The following is a 16,694-nucleotide window of genomic DNA, read 5'->3' as shown; positions in this document are numbered from 1 at the left end:
TTAAAGGATTTGAGTATGTTTAGCCTGGAGAAGAGACTATCAAGAGGTGATCTGATAGCCATCTTCAAATAATTCAAGGGGTGCAACATAGATGATGGTGCAAATGTATTTTCTGTTGCCCTAGAGAGTAGGTAAGACTTCCTGTGATGGCATGAAATGGTTGACACTAGAACAGACTCCCTTGGAAGTGTTGGATTCTCCTTTGTTATCACCTGGGAAATCAACTGCACGATACTTTAGAATTTTTTTTTTTGCATATATGATAGCCAGCACCAATTTGGTGCTTTCTAGATGTGTTGGCCTACAACTTTCATCAGGAGATGATGGGAGGTGTAGTTCAATATATTTGGCAGGCACCAGGTTGGGGATGGAGTGCATATATGAAAGATACCACCTTATTAATTAAGCTACTTTTTTGTAATTAACCTGATTTCTGAGAAGCTGATGTCTCCAAAAGGATTGTAAGGGAATGCAGAATCATGGTGTAGTCTCAGTAGCCTAAATATTTGTTTTCCTTTCTTCCTGTGGGACATCAAAAATCTTTCAATTTAAGAGGGTGAGAAATCTGTAAATGCTGATGCATCTTCATCCTTATCAAAGGCAGCATAATTACCTCAGGCTTGTCAAGAACAGGCCTGCTTGTACTTTAAACTATATCAGTTCATGTTTTTCCTAATTATCTGCATTGTCCCTTACAGAGTAAGAACATGATCCTTGATCAAGCATATAAATATATAACAGAAATGAAGAGGCAAAATGATGAACTCTTGTTGAATGGAGGAAACAGTGAGCAAGGTGAATAGGAAACTGTATCAAATAGGGGGGCTGCCTTGTGTTATGTTATATCCTCTTTCCAATCAATTAGAGCTTCCACGTGGGGCATTTTGAAGCAACAACTGACAAAATATGTGACTGTTTGTTTTCCTTCTGTATCTGAGTGCCTCATTCCAACCTTTCTGTTTCTCCTGCTACTTCAGGATGACAGCTTACATCCTGACAAATCTAAAGCTTGAGACTGAGGTTGATGATGATGAATCGAATCGAATCCATCCCACATTGCTTCTGTTCCGCATTTGCAGCTTGGGGGGAGTTCCAGTAACTTTTTTTTTTGGCAATAAAAAGTTGTGGAACTCTGCAAACCTAAGACTGAAGGCAGCAGGTTCTTGTGTGTCAATTTGCCTTTAACTTTAGTTAAGTTGATATGGCCCCTAAAATATTTACGTACATATTGGAAGTCTTGATAACAGTAATAGATGAAGGATGATGCTAGGTGGCTTTGGGTATTCCCAAGACACTATCAAGTTGGCATACTTTTGTTTTTATTGTACACACATTTCAAAGTCAATATTTTTTCTAATTGCTGTGCCTCCTTTCTTTAACTGTTATCAAAAGATGGGCTTACTCTCTTAACAACTTGAATGTTGATTTCCTAAACTTTACGATTCAGATTGTCATTTTGCTTATCCAAGTAGCTTATCCAATAAAGCTACTCCAATCTTTTATTATTTAAAACATATTTGCTAATTTTATATTTTGCAAATGGCATCTTGCTCTTTGTGTGCTAGTTTTCTTTCCCGAAACACTTTTTATATGAAGGAGCTAGGCATGGTTAAAAGAAGAGCCAGCATGTCTTGTTACAAGTTTTTACCAAACTTGTACATTAAGTGCTAGAAGAAAGGCAATTGCCTTACAGTTTTATTAGGAGCTGTTTTCTTCTTCCAAATTATATACAAAGAACAGAAGCTTTCTAAATATTCTGCAACATGGCTGAAATCCAGGTCCCAGTAGTATCCAGTTTGTTAGGCTTCATAGCACATTAGATGATCCCCTGGGTTTTCATGTAGCTGATTATTCACTTCCTTGGAAAAGTGCAATGTGGGCTTGAACAGTAATCAAATGAAACAGTAAGAATGGTTCCTTGCTGAAAGGAACTACAACTCCACACTTTTCAAACATTTTTAAACGCTCCCCTTGCTGTAGCTCTCTTACCTAGATTTGAGTAGTTAGGTTAAATATTACAGCAAAAGTTTGAGTGAGCAAGGAGTAAGGCATAATATGAGAAGGATTCTGTTGCTGCAGCCAGAATATGGTTCAAGTATTAATGTTGATGCCCTGAGTAGGTTTGTATAATTCTACCTGCACTTGTTCCTCAAATAATTCTGCTCTAGCAGACTTCCCTAAAGTCTCTGATCATTGGGATTTAATTTTTTTACATTTGCTCTGCAGCTGAAGAAATAAAAAAGCTCCGGAAGCAGTTGGATGAACTCCAGAAAGAAAATGGGCGCTACATAGCATTATTGAAAGCCAATGACATTTGCCTTTATGATGATCCTACCATCCACTGGAAAGGAAACCTTAAAAATGCAAAAGTTTCTGTTGTTATCCCCAATGATCAGGTGCAGAAGAAGAAAGGAAACCTCAAAAATACAAATGTGTCTGTTGTTATTCCCAGTGACCAGCTGCAAAAGAATATCATTGTATATTCCAATGGCAGTCAGCTTGGTGGATGTAACCAGGGGGCATCTGTCCAGGGAATAACCTTTAATATCAGTCCGAATTTACAGAAGCAGACAGCTAACGTTGTTCCTGTCCAAAGGACTTGCAACCTAGTTACACCTGTGACCATTTCTAGTATATACTCCACAGAAATCAAGTCAGGACTCCAGACTTCAGTTTCTCCATTTGGCTCACCAAATCCAGCCAAGAAAATTCTTGAGCACTCTACCTCTGAGAATGATCAGGGTGTACCTACCTGTACTAGTGCTGCCAGCTCTGTGAATGCCTTGCAGCTAGTGAGGATACAGCCTGCAATACAGAGTCCACCACAAGGTGAAGGTGATACCTCCAAACCTAAAAATAGACCAGAGAGTTCCAAGTTAATTGAGAAAGTAAGCATGCCCACTACCGACCTTCTGTCCAGTGCTAATGTGAGCACTCATTCTCAGCCAGGAGATATACCTCCTAAAAAGGATTCACCAAGTGGGTTCCTAGAAAGCTGTGTAGTTTCAGCAGCTGATACCAGCGTTACTCCATCTGTAAGGCTCTCCATTGATGGAAAGCCATCCGCAGGAAAGGTCTTCAAAAGTATAGATGTGATAAGTGGCAGTGGAGCACTAGCAACTTCTACAATAGAAGACCTGAAGGCTGTAACAGAAATTAACACTTTGCCTGCTACTACTTTAGATAAGTGGCCTTTCCCCAGTTCTTCAGGTGTTGGCCCTCCAAGATCAAAAAACATGGGTAGCCTGACACGAATCACCTCAGCTGGAAACACCCAGACTACTTGGACTACTTTGCAGCTAGCAGGGAACACTGTTCAGCCTCTAAGTCATGCTCCATCCAACATAATGACTCCCCCTTTAAATGAGCCAGTTAATGGTACTAGTATTATAACTTCCACTCCTAACAGGGTTTTGTCAACTACTGCCAGTTTAAATAATCCTCTAATTGCAGATGAACAGATAGCTGAGCAAATTGTGGTTACTTTGCCTTCCTACTCATCCTTACCTGTGCAGCCACTAGTCACTAAGACACAGGTTGTAGCGCAATCTGCAGGCAGCCTCCTTCCACTGAATCCAGCCATGCAGGTGATTCAGATGTCCCAGCCAGTGGGTTCACCTGTCGCTGCATCACCTGCTAATCAAAACGTTGTCATTCTCCAGCCTCCTAATGCTAATCCTTGTCCACCAGTTTTGAGAGCTGAAATCCCCAGCCAAACTGTTAGCCAGCAAATTGTAATTATACAAACTGCTAACCCAAATCCACTCTCCCTTTTCTCTGCCCAACCTCCCGTCAGAATGCCTGTGAATGGAGTCTCTTCCACAGCAAATGCTAGCAATCCTATGCAAAATCCCTCTCTCCCGCATATGTTTGGTGGGAAACATCTCGTCCATATTTTACCAAGGCCATCCTCTTCACCGTCTTCTAGCTTGACACAAACCTTCTCTGTTACAATGTCTAACCAGCAGCTTCCACAGACTGTTTCTTTAAATGGGCAGCTATTTGCATTGAAGCCTGTAAAATCCAGTTCTGGAGGTTCAGATCAAATCCCTATGCAAATTATTCAGCCTACCACCAGTGAAGATCCAAATACTAATGTTGCCCTCAATACATTTGGTGCTCTAGCTAACCTCAATCAAAGCATATCACAGATGGCTGGACAAAGCTGTCTGCAGGTGTCGATCAGTCAGCCTACCAACCCGTCAACAGTCAACAGTCAAGCCGCACCAAGTAATCGTGTTCTGCCGTCAGCTACAGTAGCATCCTCTTTAGCTGCTGAAAACTCTGTATTAAGCAGTGTTGTACATCCAATAGATACTTCACAAAAAGCTTCTCTTGGTTTGGGCTCAAAATTGTCTAATAAAAACCCAAGTACTAAAAAATGTTTAGTGGCCAGCAGCAACCTTGCATGCCGAATGAATTCTTGCAAAGATTCTAAGAAACATGACAGTGGGAATGTGGAAACTGTGCCTGAGCATTCAGGAAGTGATATCTTGCTAGAAAACATGCCTGTTAATGTGCTGCAAACAGCCATACCACAAGCAAATCGTAGGGTGCCATCTAATGATGTAAATGCTCCCGGAGAGAGACTAAGAGCTGAACAGGACATGGAATCTACTCTAGCACCTGACCTGAATGCAGCTGTAGTGCCTAGATTATTGCCCCTTGAATCTTCCTTGTCAGGACAGCTTGAAGTGGTTGCTCCGGTTTCCACAGACTGTGCTTCTCCACCTCTTCAAATATGTAAATCTCAAAGTAATCCAGCAGCAAATTCAAAGTTATCAGAATCATCCAAATGCATTGCCACCAGCCCCTTAACATCTGCTTCTTCTGACTCACACTTGACAAATTCTCAAATTTCTGTGCCAAATAGAGAAACAAGGGCAGAGAGTGTTCCCACAACAGAGGTCTCTGAGATCTGCAGGGTAGAACCAAATTGTTCCATAGTAATGCAAGCCACAGATTTATTAGAAGAACAAGGGCTAACCAAGATGCTCTCTGATTTCAGTAAAGTGGGGGAAGTTGAAGAAAAAACCTTTTCTGCCCAAGGAGAGCACCCTAATTTTCACACCCAAAGCACTAAATCAATTATAGACTCAAACGATGACTTGACAGGGAAGCAGGAAGGGCTCTTGCTGATGAGCAATGAAGAGGAAAATCTCACACAATCTCATCCCTGCACCTCTGAACAGGAGGCAGTCACTACTAACAGACAAGCAGACTCTCCCCTGTCAACCAGCTCAGGCAGCAGTTGTGGCTTCTCAGTTGCATCCATGTTGCCAGACACATGTAGGGAAAATGTTTCCAACAGCACTTTGGCAAATACATGTAACGGCTGCACATTTTCAGAGCAAACTGATATTGTAGCATTAGCAGCGAGAGCAATTTTTGACCAAGAGACCCTTGCAAAAGGTACGGTGGCAGTGTCTGAAACTGCCGTTTCCAAGGCTAATGAAGCCGCATCTTTAGGAAGAGACCAGCCTTTCAAGTCTCACACAGTAAAAAATGCAGAGCAGGTAGAAACGGCATCAAACAATTTCAGCACCCAGAATTCTGTGCAAATAAATATTGATAGGTCAGCAGAAAAACAAAGCTGTTCTGTCAGAGCAGAAATGTCTAATACAACTTTGCAAATTCCAACCCCCCAATGTTCAAGCACATCAAGCTTGAGCGTCAATAATCTCATACATCAAAGCTGCATCATCCACCCTGCTGTAAGCTGCTCAGCTATACCTTCACCTCCAGACCAAGCAACCGTTCCTGTGACCGTGAATCAGTCCATGCCTGCTAATTCATATATGAATCAGTCTCCCGGACATTCTCCACTGCTGATGACAGACTATGCTTCAGAACAGCTGTCTGCTCTTCGGACCACCACCATGCAGGCTCCACAGATGCATGAGTCACACTTAAAGCAGGAAAGCAGGAAAGACTCAGTCAAGCGTTCTGTTCAAGATGATCACCTGCTTTCCACATCAAAGAGACAGAAACAGTGCCAAACAGCATCTCTACAGCTTGAAGACATGGCTTTGCTGAACCAAACAGCCAATGATATTGCAGATCACAATCGAATCCTTGTCAATCAGATCCCCCCCAACTCATCCAATCTTGCAGTATCGGTGAGCAGTCAAGGGCACATTGAAAGCCATAGCAGGTTATTTCCAACCAGCAATTTTGTGTCACCTGCTCTGAGGCAATCTGAAGTTCAGTGTAATTCTCAGCCTTCTGTCTCGGATCAGGCAGGACAACACCTGCAGCCTATTCAGCATGTTCCCACTCAAGGAATGGCTCATCTTCATAGTAATCACTCCTACATAAAGCAGCAACAACAACAGGCTGGGCAATTAAGGGACAGACATCAGTTGTATCAACTCCAGCACCACATTTCACATGCAGAAAGCTCTATCCACTCTCAAGCTCACATTGCCCACCAGCAAAGAATAATGCATCAAGAAGTACAAATGCAAAAGAAAAGAACCCTGATCCAAGCAGCCCAGCCTGCTACACTTGCTTTACAGCAGAAGCATCATGGAAATGACCAATCAAGGTCAAAGAGCAACCAGCCTCACCCCCATCATCCACAGATTCAGCAGATGCAGCAGCACTATACATCTTCCCAGTCTGAGAAGAGCTGTGAGAACTCTGCTGCAAGCAGAACTCATCATAGTCATCCTCAGAGCCTCCTGAATCAGGACATTCTCCATCAGCCTCCACCAGATGTGGGCAACAGACAGCCAGGTTCTGGAGTTCCTTCTGAACACATGCCAGGACATAGTCAGATGCAGAGACTTATGACCTCCAGGGCTTTGGAACAGCAAATGGTGTCTCAACCTAGTATTGTCACCAGACCATCAGATAGAACTTGTGTCCCCCACCGGCAAGAGAGAAATAGAGTTAGTAGTTATTCTGCAGAGGCACTTATTGGGAAGTCCCCCTCTAATTCGGAGCAGCAGCTAGGAATATCTGTTCAGAGCTTGAGGTCATCAGACCATCTTGAAATGAGGAATTACCTTGATGTGTCTAGGAATAAAGGATTGGTAATCCATAACATTCAGGGTCGCATATCGGTAGACCATACAGTTGGATCAGATGTCCAAAGGCTCTCTGAGTGCCAGACATTCAAGGCAAATAGTGCCAACCAGCAGCCCGCAGGCAGTTTTGATGTGCAGTCCTCAAGAAGCAATGAAATAGGTAATTCAGTGTCATCTCTCAGGGGTATGCAGACACAGGCTTTTCGAATTGCTCAAAATGCTGGGCCTCCTATAGACAGACAGAAGAGATTGTCTTATCAATCAGTTCAGGGCATTTCAGCAGGAAATCCTCTCCCTCCCCCAAGGGACAATGAAAATACATGCCACCAGGGCTTCATGCAGAGTTTACTTGTCCCTCATCTTGGAGATCAAGCCAGTGGAAGCCAAAGACCAATTTCAGAGCATCAGAGAAACCCACAGTGTGCTTCTACTTCAAACATTGAATATAATTGCCCCCCAGGAAGAGAAAGTATTCACATTCGAAGAGAAGGTGATGGTCAGAATAGGGAAAGTTGCGACATGTCTCTTGGCACTATTAATAGTAGGAATAATTCATTAAATATTCCTTTTTCAAGTTCTTCTGGAGATATTCAGGGTCGCAACTCAAGCCCCAATATCTCAGTTCAGAAATCTAATCCCATGAGAATGACAGAGAGTCATGGAACAAAGGGTCACATGAATGCTCCTGTTTCTAGTAATGTGCATGGAGTTGTCCGACCTCCTCTCCATCACCCACCAGTCTCTCATGGAAATGCTGACCAAGTCCCACAATCCGTTCATCAACCAAACTCTTCAGCTACTCAGCGATCAAGACATCCGCTACAGGATAATGGTAGTTCTAAAATTCGCCAGCCTGAAAGGAATCGTTCTGGAAATCAAAGACATGGGAATGTCTTTGATCCTAGTCTTCCCCACCTTCCTTTGACTACCAGTGGTACTATGATCCTTGGACGGCAACAACCTACCCTAGAAAAAAGGGGCAGTATTGTGCGATTCATGCCTGAGGGGCCACAAGTGTCTAATGATAGTGCAGCTCCTGATCAGCATGGCTTGTCTCAAAACTTTGGATTCTCGTTCATTCCAGAGGGTGGAATGAATCCCCCAATTAATGCCAATACATCATTCATTCCACCAGTGACTCAAACCAATGCGACTCGAACACCAGCCCTGATTCCAGTAGATCCTCAAAATACGTTGCCATCATTTTATCCACCATATTCTCCTGCCCACCCCACCCTGTCCAATGACATTTCAATTCCTTATTTTTCTAATCAGATGTTTTCTAATTCAAGCACAGAGAAGCCCAATGGTGGAGGTCTAAACAATCGGTTTGGCTCTATCTTATCGCCTCCCAGACCAGTTGGCTTTGCTCAGCCAAGTTTCCCCCTTTTGACGGACATGCCCCCAATGCATATGGCCAATTCATCACACTTGTCCAATTTTAATTTGACTTCGTTGTTCCCGGAAATAGCTACAGCTCTTCCTTCAGATGGTTCAGCAATCTCACCTCTACTATCAATAGCAAACACTTCTGCTTCTGACTCTTCTAAGCAGTCATCAAATCGGCCTGCTCATAACATAAGCCATATTCTCGGTCACGATTGCAGTTCAGCTGTATGAAAAGTGGTGGTCTGGGAGTTAGAATGGTGAGTTGTTTTGTGCGTATGGATGTGTAGTGCATTTTTGTGTGTACGTATGCATGCACACATGCTCGCATTTGGGGTTGCCATCCCTGAAGAGACCACTCACAGCATCGCTGTCTGTGAGAAATATGTATACATGGGCAGGTGTTTTTGCATACCCATGCTGCTAACTTAAAATATCAGTGCCTATCTCAGTGCTTACTAGCTTGATCTGTCTTAACAGCATATAATAATCTCATGGTTACAATCTGTCCTCCTCAGTGTCAAGATCAGCCCTGTGCAAAATAAGACCAGGGGAACAGATACTGAAGAGGTGCATTTATAATCTGTGGAGAGTAACTTTTTTGCTATGATGTAGAGCTGTAAGGGCCTCAGACACACCTCTCTTGGACAAATGTTTGAGTCTCTTCATGCTAGATCATTTTGATTGCTTTTTTGTGTTAACCTTTATCATGGACATCTACCATAAGGCTATGTGCTAAATGCTGTTGTGCATGTGCAAAGTTTAGTGCCATATCTAGCTTCTGAGGAGCTGTATGAAAATTATATAATAAGACAATGTTACTTCTCTTTCAAAACTTTTATTTTAATGGTCTCCTCCAGAGGGATTTTTAGCATTTATTTTAACATCAGTTCCTGCTAGCAATGCATAGATTAAAAAAAAAAAACTATGTTAGTGGTTATTACCCTACTCCCCTAGACATGGTATTCATTCTTGCAGTTACTGGCTTGTATGCTGTGAACTTTCTCAGGGTACCCATTTTGTTTCTTGCTTAGCACCTTCTGAAGGAGAGAGTCCCTCTTCCTTTTTTTTTGCCCTTGTAATATTTTTCTTCACTTTTCCCCCAAATTGTTTCCCTGAAAACTATTAATATTAACATACTGTGCTAGGACAGCTTTCCCCAACCTGGTGCCTGCCAGGTGTTTTGGACTTCACCCCCCATCAGCCCCAGCCCTTATGGCTAATGGTCAGGAATTCTGGGAATTGTAGTTCAAAACATCTGGAGGGCACCAGGTTGGGGAAGGCTGAGCTAGGATGTTGGTTGAAACTGTAGGCAATTAAAAAATGAATATAAAGTGCTAATTTAAATGTATTAGTTTGCACTTATGTAGCACCTTCTGTCCAAACAAGAGGCTCTTTGGTGAGAGTGGGAAGAGGAGCGCATGAGGGTTTAAGCTCTTTGCAACTGGATGATATTGGTAAGGTGACCTGAATGGAGATTAAGAATGCCAACTGGTGATGGTTGCTTAAAAAAATCCCAAAACACTTGTCAGTGACTTTACATATAAAGTATGTCAGGAAACAGTGTTTCTCCCAAGATCGCCATAAGCACCACTTTGAATTGTTTAAAACAGACAGCAGTATTTTTTCCATGCATCTCCCTGAGCTGCTGGTGCCCAGGCTACCACGCTGGCAGTCAGTCATTGGCCTAGACCCTGGGCTGTTTTCATGGGTGGAGGCAAGGGGCTGGGGTTTGGTAAATTCCTTTGCTTAACTTTCCTTAAATTCCACACATACAGCCAGAGCTTTTATCCATGAATTGGCTTACTTACAGGCATGTATGTGGAATCGCCTTCACAGTGAGATAGCATACAAATAGATCTTAGAGTGGGGGTAGTATATAATCAGTGCTTGGTAAATGTGCTGGTGTTACAGCATGGATCTATCTTGGCGTGATGAGCCAGCAGCACCAGATACATTTAGGGCTGTCTGTTCCAGAACATAGTTTCTCAGGAGAATTATAATCTTGAATGAGAAATCTGAAGTGGCTAGCCTAGTCAGAATAAGGCAGTAGGAATAACCATGAGCTTGGCTTTCTAAATAGTTGTATACCTCAAATGTTCAGGTGACCAAACTGTTTGGATGTAGAAAGCTCTTCCTTAGTGGTCTGTTTTCTTCCCTCCTCCCCTCCATGTAGTTATGTTTCCCCCAGGACAAGACCCAGGATCCCGTAGCAATCTCTGACTATCACGCTCAAATAATATGTAGCATGTTCTTATTATGCTTGAGTTTTTATAGTTCAGAAACCAGAGGCACCATCTGAACTGCCAATAGAAAAGTTAACAGTTTCAATTAATTCCAATCAAATCCCCAAATGTGGTTTTCCTTTCTATATGTAATGTAATTCTGTATCATATTACACTAGTAATTAAGAGGAACATGGTTGAGTCATCCCCGTGAGAGCAGCCATGTGACATCTGTACTCAAATACTTTAAATGTACTTGAAAAGTTTACCAGCAGGAGGGAATGGTGGAAGCTGACTTTCCCACCTCTTCTTCCACCTGGCAGCCCCTGAGCCCTCCAAAAGGTCTGAGGGTCAGGGAGTCCCTACTGAATAGGGTGGGCTGCAGCATGGGGCACAGAGGGGTAAGAAGAGATTAAGAGATTCAAAAATTAGGCAGAGGCAATTCTTCCCTCCTAAGACCCCTGTGCAACAGCCTACACCTAGGGTGAGGCTTTTCAGGGGTCAGGAGAGAAGGGACAGCAAAGTCACCTTCCATAAGTATCTGTGGATCCAACCCAGTATCTGGATGAACCTCTATGGAGGTCTGAACATTTTGGCTTTTTAAAAAGAAAAAAGTTCATTAATAGCATACACAAGTCTCTCTCTAAATATTGCTAACTTTTATTTTGCTTCTTCATATTATCTGACCTTGCAAACTGAAAAGAAACCAAATTTTCACATTACAGAAATTATAATGTGCCTTGGCTATGCAGTGGCATTGTCACAGTTGCCGACTATTATATAGCTTACAGTTTACCCACTTTTTCCTCCTTCCTATTAGTTGGTTATGCTGCATACTTGGTGGCTATAGTGCACAGATTATTTGCCATCTCCAAGGACTGAGAAAGATACTTGTATCATTTTGTATTATGAAAATCAAGCCTAGATGTTCAACTAGTGGGTAGAGAGTAAGGAGATTCAGAGAGGGGGAAGTGCTTAATTTTAGGACTCTGGAATTCTGTTCAAACTCCCTGTAAATTGGTTGGATGTGGCTGATGTGCAGACAAAAGAGAAATGCTAGAAAAGATCATGCTGTTTAACCAAAAGGAATCTGTATTCTCTTCTTCTGAGACACCTTTTATCATGCTCCCTCAGGTTTTGTCCTAGGTCTCCCTAGGATACTATCAGGTTACCAGAAGTCCACAGTTGAGAGGGTACACATGTGAAATTCTGCACATTGGTTTCTATTAACCACTTTTTTGAGTATAGATGAAAAAATCAAGACTATTCTTTCAGTATGTGTTATGTGGTATAAACTAATAGGCCGCAATGTGAGCTTTCCTTGTATTAAATCTTGCTAGGGCTTTCTGATAAACACAACTGTAGATAGCTGCTAATGTGTTTCCAGTGTAACTTTGTGTTGATGATCATTTTTGTAATATCTATCTTGGTGGTACCTACAGTGGCATTTGCTATTTGAAGTGCTAGCAAAGCTTGAGTTATTGATAGTTCTATTTAGCTGAAAATTGTCAGCCCTCTATTTAGATTCCATGGAGCACACACTCTTTTGAAAGGGTTGTCTGCAGGTTCAGCCATATCGTTTCAGGCAGTTGATGGCCTTGAGTAAAGAGCAAATATACCAAGAAGTTTCTATCTTTATAGATTGCACTGAGCAAATTGGCCTCTTCCTTAATAGTAAAGCTTTGTGCCCATATTTACCAAATTATTTCACCTATCATCTCCCAGCTTTCAGTCTCAATCTAATTTTATGATCTGATCAAGCTCTTATAAATTATGCGATTTTATCACACTTTCTTCCAGTCACTTAAGAAAAGATATGTGAAATATTGAGGACTGGTTAGGTTTGTAGGATCCATGGGATGCCAACTTTTGGATACATGTAGAATTGAGCTGCCCTCATCTCTAGCATATATAGATGAGCAGTAGATGAGTTGTATGTAAATATAGAAGCTTTAGGAGTGTTTGGGAGTATCACATCTTTTGTGTTTTTGTTGGGTACAAGCAGCCAGGCCTTGCTCTTCTGATGGAAAGATAAGCAAACCTGGGTGCCACGCAGCATGACAGGCTGCAGATCCCTTTGCTGTGCCCAGTTAGTTCCTTTATGAGGATTCCTGTAAGCATGTAAGAGAGGGAGTTATACTCCCCCTCTTCTCTTGAAATTAACAAATGTATTGATTTGTACCACGTTTTCCACTGTGCATCCTCTAAACTTCAAACCACTACTTATGGTCTCCCCAGTTTCTTTCAAACCTGAGTACAGAAATGTGTAATGACACTGATCAGGAACATGAATTATTGTAAATAAGATTTTCTGTGTATTTTGACATCTTTTTATAAATTCATTGCGTTCATATGTAAATATTTGCAACAGTGACTTTGATGAAAGTTCTCAAATTTTTATTAAATGTAACATTTTATTTACTGTAAACATTGTATAGATATAAACAAAATAGTATTTTATTTTAAAAATGCAATTTGCGTACCTTCATTTTTGTGTAATATATATACACTTTGTGATTCTTCTCCTTCCTCAAAAAAAGCCTATTATCCTGTACTTAAATCCCAGGTGTAGAGTTGGAGCCAAAGGTTATAACCTTGTAATTTTTAACAATTTGAAGAATTTAAAGCCAAGAAATTCAATTCATCATTTTTCACTAATTTTATCTTTATCTGCTTACTTCTGCCATGTGGGTATATTGATAATTAGCTAGTAAGTTGCATTCAAGAATGCCTGTATGGTTACAAACATTCCTTTTCTATCCACCAACATGAGTGTGGCTGATTGATCCAAAGTTTGCCCTGTCTATCTCTGTTAGATACCCCACTCCTGGCTGACATAAACTTTGGAAACCTGTCTGAGGGATGTGACCAGAAGAGGAGGCCTGATTTGGCTTAAACTTTCCTCTCCTTCGGGGTTTTCAGCATTGGTCTCTGTGAAAAAAAGTAAGCATGTTTGATGGACCACATACTTTCTTTAAATTGGATCACATTCTGTTGATGCTGTGCATGTTTAAAGAGTCCTTTCACACAGAAATTAGAGGCTTTAAATCATACATGATTTAAAACACAAGTACAAGGTAACTACTATATAAACATGTATTTACTTCAGGTAGGTAGCACGCTGATAAGAATAAGAATTTATACAGTGACTGTGAAACACTCAAAACATGCTGGTGTAATTTTACCCATGGGGGGTGTTTGAGGCTAAACAGCATCTTGCCGACAGCTACCTAATGAATTCATGGCAGAGGTGCAACTTGAAGCAGGGCCTTTCCAGTTAACAACCTACAGTATTGGCCACCACACACTGCACCAGCTTCCTAAAATACAGATGTACACCAGTAGTTGTGTAATAAGTTTATTAGCAATTTAGGGGTAGAATAGCCCTGAACAATCTCTTTAGACTGTGAGCTGAAAATCAGAGTACTAGCCATGTGTAGGAGGTGGCATGAGCTAGTGAAAGCTTTTCTCCCCCTGGAGTTGGTGCTTTAAGGATGGAAAGAACCCTGTTGTGACTTCTCAGGTTTCCTTTAAATAGCTGCAAGCTGATCACATTTGTCACTAACACTGAAACAAGTCAATGCAGGATTCTGCTATTAAGCTGAAGTACTTTTACTCAGGTAAGCAGACAGGGCAGTTTTGTTAAGAGCTGCTGTAAGAATAAAGGGAAAGACCAAATATTTTTATTGTTCAATTGATGCACCTTTACATAATTACTACAAACTTACATAAAAGTGACACATACTTTATTTTAGCAAAACATGGCACAAGCATGTATACAGCCCCCAACTACACAGAAGTTGCTACATATGAAGGCAGATTGGCAAGAGCGGAAGATTCCAGATTGGAACAGGGCATGTAGGCTCTCTACATTATGGAAAAATCCCACAACTTTACCGGGCCTTTCTGCCTCTGTTTCCATGGTGCGATTAGGATGGGCTCCTTTAGATGACGAATATGTGACGTGGAATTAAAAATACCCTTTTTAGGCAGCCTTTCCAGGGCTTTCTATATTTTCAATGAAACAGCGCTGGCTAGTGGCCAAATTACAGTGCTACACCAGCATTACACATTCGTGATATACTGCGTTTTTTTTTAGAATTCCAGCTTACCTCCAATCTTTTTGAAAGCAGACTAAATAGGCAGAAGTGCAGGAGACGGCCCAGAAGTTGACAACATCCTGTAAAGGACCTGTAAACTTTCATGAATGGCCTATCACAAGCGTGCAATAAATTGCCTTAGAGACGCCCTAAATCACAGATAAGAGAGGTGCTTTCTGAGCATTGTGCAATTCAAATTACCTGACGTATATGCCGCGGGCTTTAGAGAGGGGGACAGTGTATTCCCATACTGAGAATCTTTTCCAATACAAACAGGGTTCTGTTTGCAAGTGTTTTAGATGGGAAAAGAGGATGCTCCAATGTAAACTAATGCTGATAAATCAAGCAGTGGAGTATATTTAGCAAAAAAAGAGAGAAAGGTATTACTTACAGTGTGCATCTGGAAATATCAAACATCACAAAATAATACACTAGGAATAAAAAATAATTCCTTGTAAGGTTCCCAGAAAACAGCTGAACATCTGCAAAACCCAAGGTTTCATTTGTCTCATCTCTATTCTTTGTACTAGCAGTCTGAGCCAGCTAATGACAAGGAGAAGCCTCGTTTCCCATATGCCAATTGTTTAAACAAGGTTCTTCCCAATGTATACTTGGAGCTGTTCTGGCTGACAGTGTGTTTCAGTGATCCACATCAAGAGCATTCTTGCTCAGAAGACAGGTATCTTGTCTCTCCTCACAGAATCCAAGTCATCATCCAGAGTGAGCAGGACCTAGAACAAGCAAGGTGAAGACTGGGGGTCATATCTTTAAACGTTACTTCTTAATGTTTCCTTTCTTCTAAGCCAGGAAAAGACTGGAAGTGTGACTATTCTTTAACAGTGCGACAGCTTCTTAAGAAACAGTGTTTGGGTTTTGGGTTGTGTTTCCTCTAGCCTTGAATGACGTTGCCTAAGCTTTCTGCTAAGATGCACATGGTCACCTGAAAGGAATCCCGAAAAACAGCTAGTAAACCTCTCGGTGAAGCCCAGCCTTTCAGAACACCTGTTCACAGAAAAATGGTTCTGGTGGTTGCCAGGTTGACTGATTGTGAGGATACTGACTATATGCCACTTCTGGGATCTGAATACCACTTGGTGTGACCAACAAGGGAGAGGGCTTGTGGGCTGCTTGGAGGCATCTGGTTGGCCAATGTAGGAAACAGGATGATGGACTACATAGGTCTTTGTTCTGATCCACGAGGGCTTTTCTTATGTTCTTATTTATGGCTGGCTTATAATTCCATTACAGATGCAAGAAAGCAGAAAGTATTTTAGTGTAATGTATGAAAATGCACATTGTGCTATTCTGTACAACTAAGTGAGCCTAGAAACCTATCTGGCATGGCCTTGTTGGGAAACTAAGGAAAGCCTCACCAAGAAGGAGAAGAACAAGGCAGCTGCTGAGAGGAAGTGCCAAACATCATGGTCATCAAAGAATCCCAGAAGGATACATGGGCGGTTTTTCTCTCGGGATTCTGCTGGAGTTTCCTAAGGAAAAGAAGGACGCAGCCAGTGAATTCCTGTTGCCTCTTAAAAATTCTGGCCCTTCAGTGTTGCAGAAAAACTTTAAATGTGATAGCACTACTGTCTCAGAAAATCAGAAAGCAAAAGAGCTCAGTTTTTTAAAACAACAACTGATGTCATAGTTTCTGCAACAAGCTTCCCAAGAGACTTAATTATTTTTTTAACCTATACCATTGGCAGTGTCAGATGTATGGAACATTTGGGCTGATTGGAATACAGTAGCGTGACCCACCTTCCTTGCAAGCCTGTTATTCCACTAGTGCTTGGGGAAAGTTTCAGCTATTGAGTGTGTGTGTGGGTGTGTGTGTGTGTGTAAGTAAGTAAATAAATAAATGGCAGAGTTGCAAGATTCATGATTTCCTGGGATTTCTGTTCCTTTGTTGTTTGGTGGAAGAGAGAATTTGGACAGGTGGTGATCAAATTTTCTTT

General features: G+C 41.6%; 2 protein-coding genes across 19 annotated transcripts in view; one reads left to right on the top strand and one right to left on the bottom strand.

Moving 5' to 3' along the window:
• The window catches only part of USF3 (upstream transcription factor family member 3), a 63,755-nt gene that overhangs the window by 20,082 nt on the left and 26,979 nt on the right, over positions 1–16,694 (top strand). For 8 of the 18 annotated variants that reach the window (XR_014787892.1, XR_014787893.1, XR_014787895.1 and 5 more), the window contains exons 6-7: positions 699–795; positions 13,459–13,585. Coding sequence is in view for 13 of the 18 variants with exons in the window: in XM_084835329.1 (XP_084691455.1) it covers positions 699–795; positions 13,459–13,538 (177 nt within the window). In the remaining 5 variants the exon portion in view is untranslated. Of the gene's footprint in view, positions 1–698; positions 796–2,226; positions 9,366–13,458; positions 13,635–15,272; positions 16,620–16,694 lie in introns of those variants that run through there. The other 10 variants (XM_084835316.1, XM_084835319.1, XM_084835318.1 and 7 more) reach the window with 8 other exon arrangements.
• The window catches only part of SIDT1 (SID1 transmembrane family member 1), a 315,540-nt gene continuing 311,869 nt past the window's right edge, over positions 13,024–16,694 (bottom strand). Inside the window, exons 24-25 of the mRNA XM_084835330.1 lie at positions 16,116–16,229; positions 13,024–15,473 (exon numbers count right to left, since the gene is read on the bottom strand). Coding sequence (XP_084691456.1) covers positions 15,411–15,473; positions 16,116–16,229 — 177 coding nt within the window. The 3' untranslated portion in view covers positions 13,024–15,410. The remainder of the gene's footprint in view (positions 15,474–16,115; positions 16,230–16,694) is intronic.

This window comes from Heloderma suspectum, chromosome 2 (assembly GCF_057233095.1).
Source record: "Heloderma suspectum isolate Gila_16-S chromosome 2, 16-S_ref, whole genome shotgun sequence".
Taxonomy (NCBI): domain Eukaryota; kingdom Metazoa; phylum Chordata; class Lepidosauria; order Squamata; family Helodermatidae; genus Heloderma; species Heloderma suspectum.
This window is presented reverse-complemented; position numbering and strand designations above follow the sequence as displayed.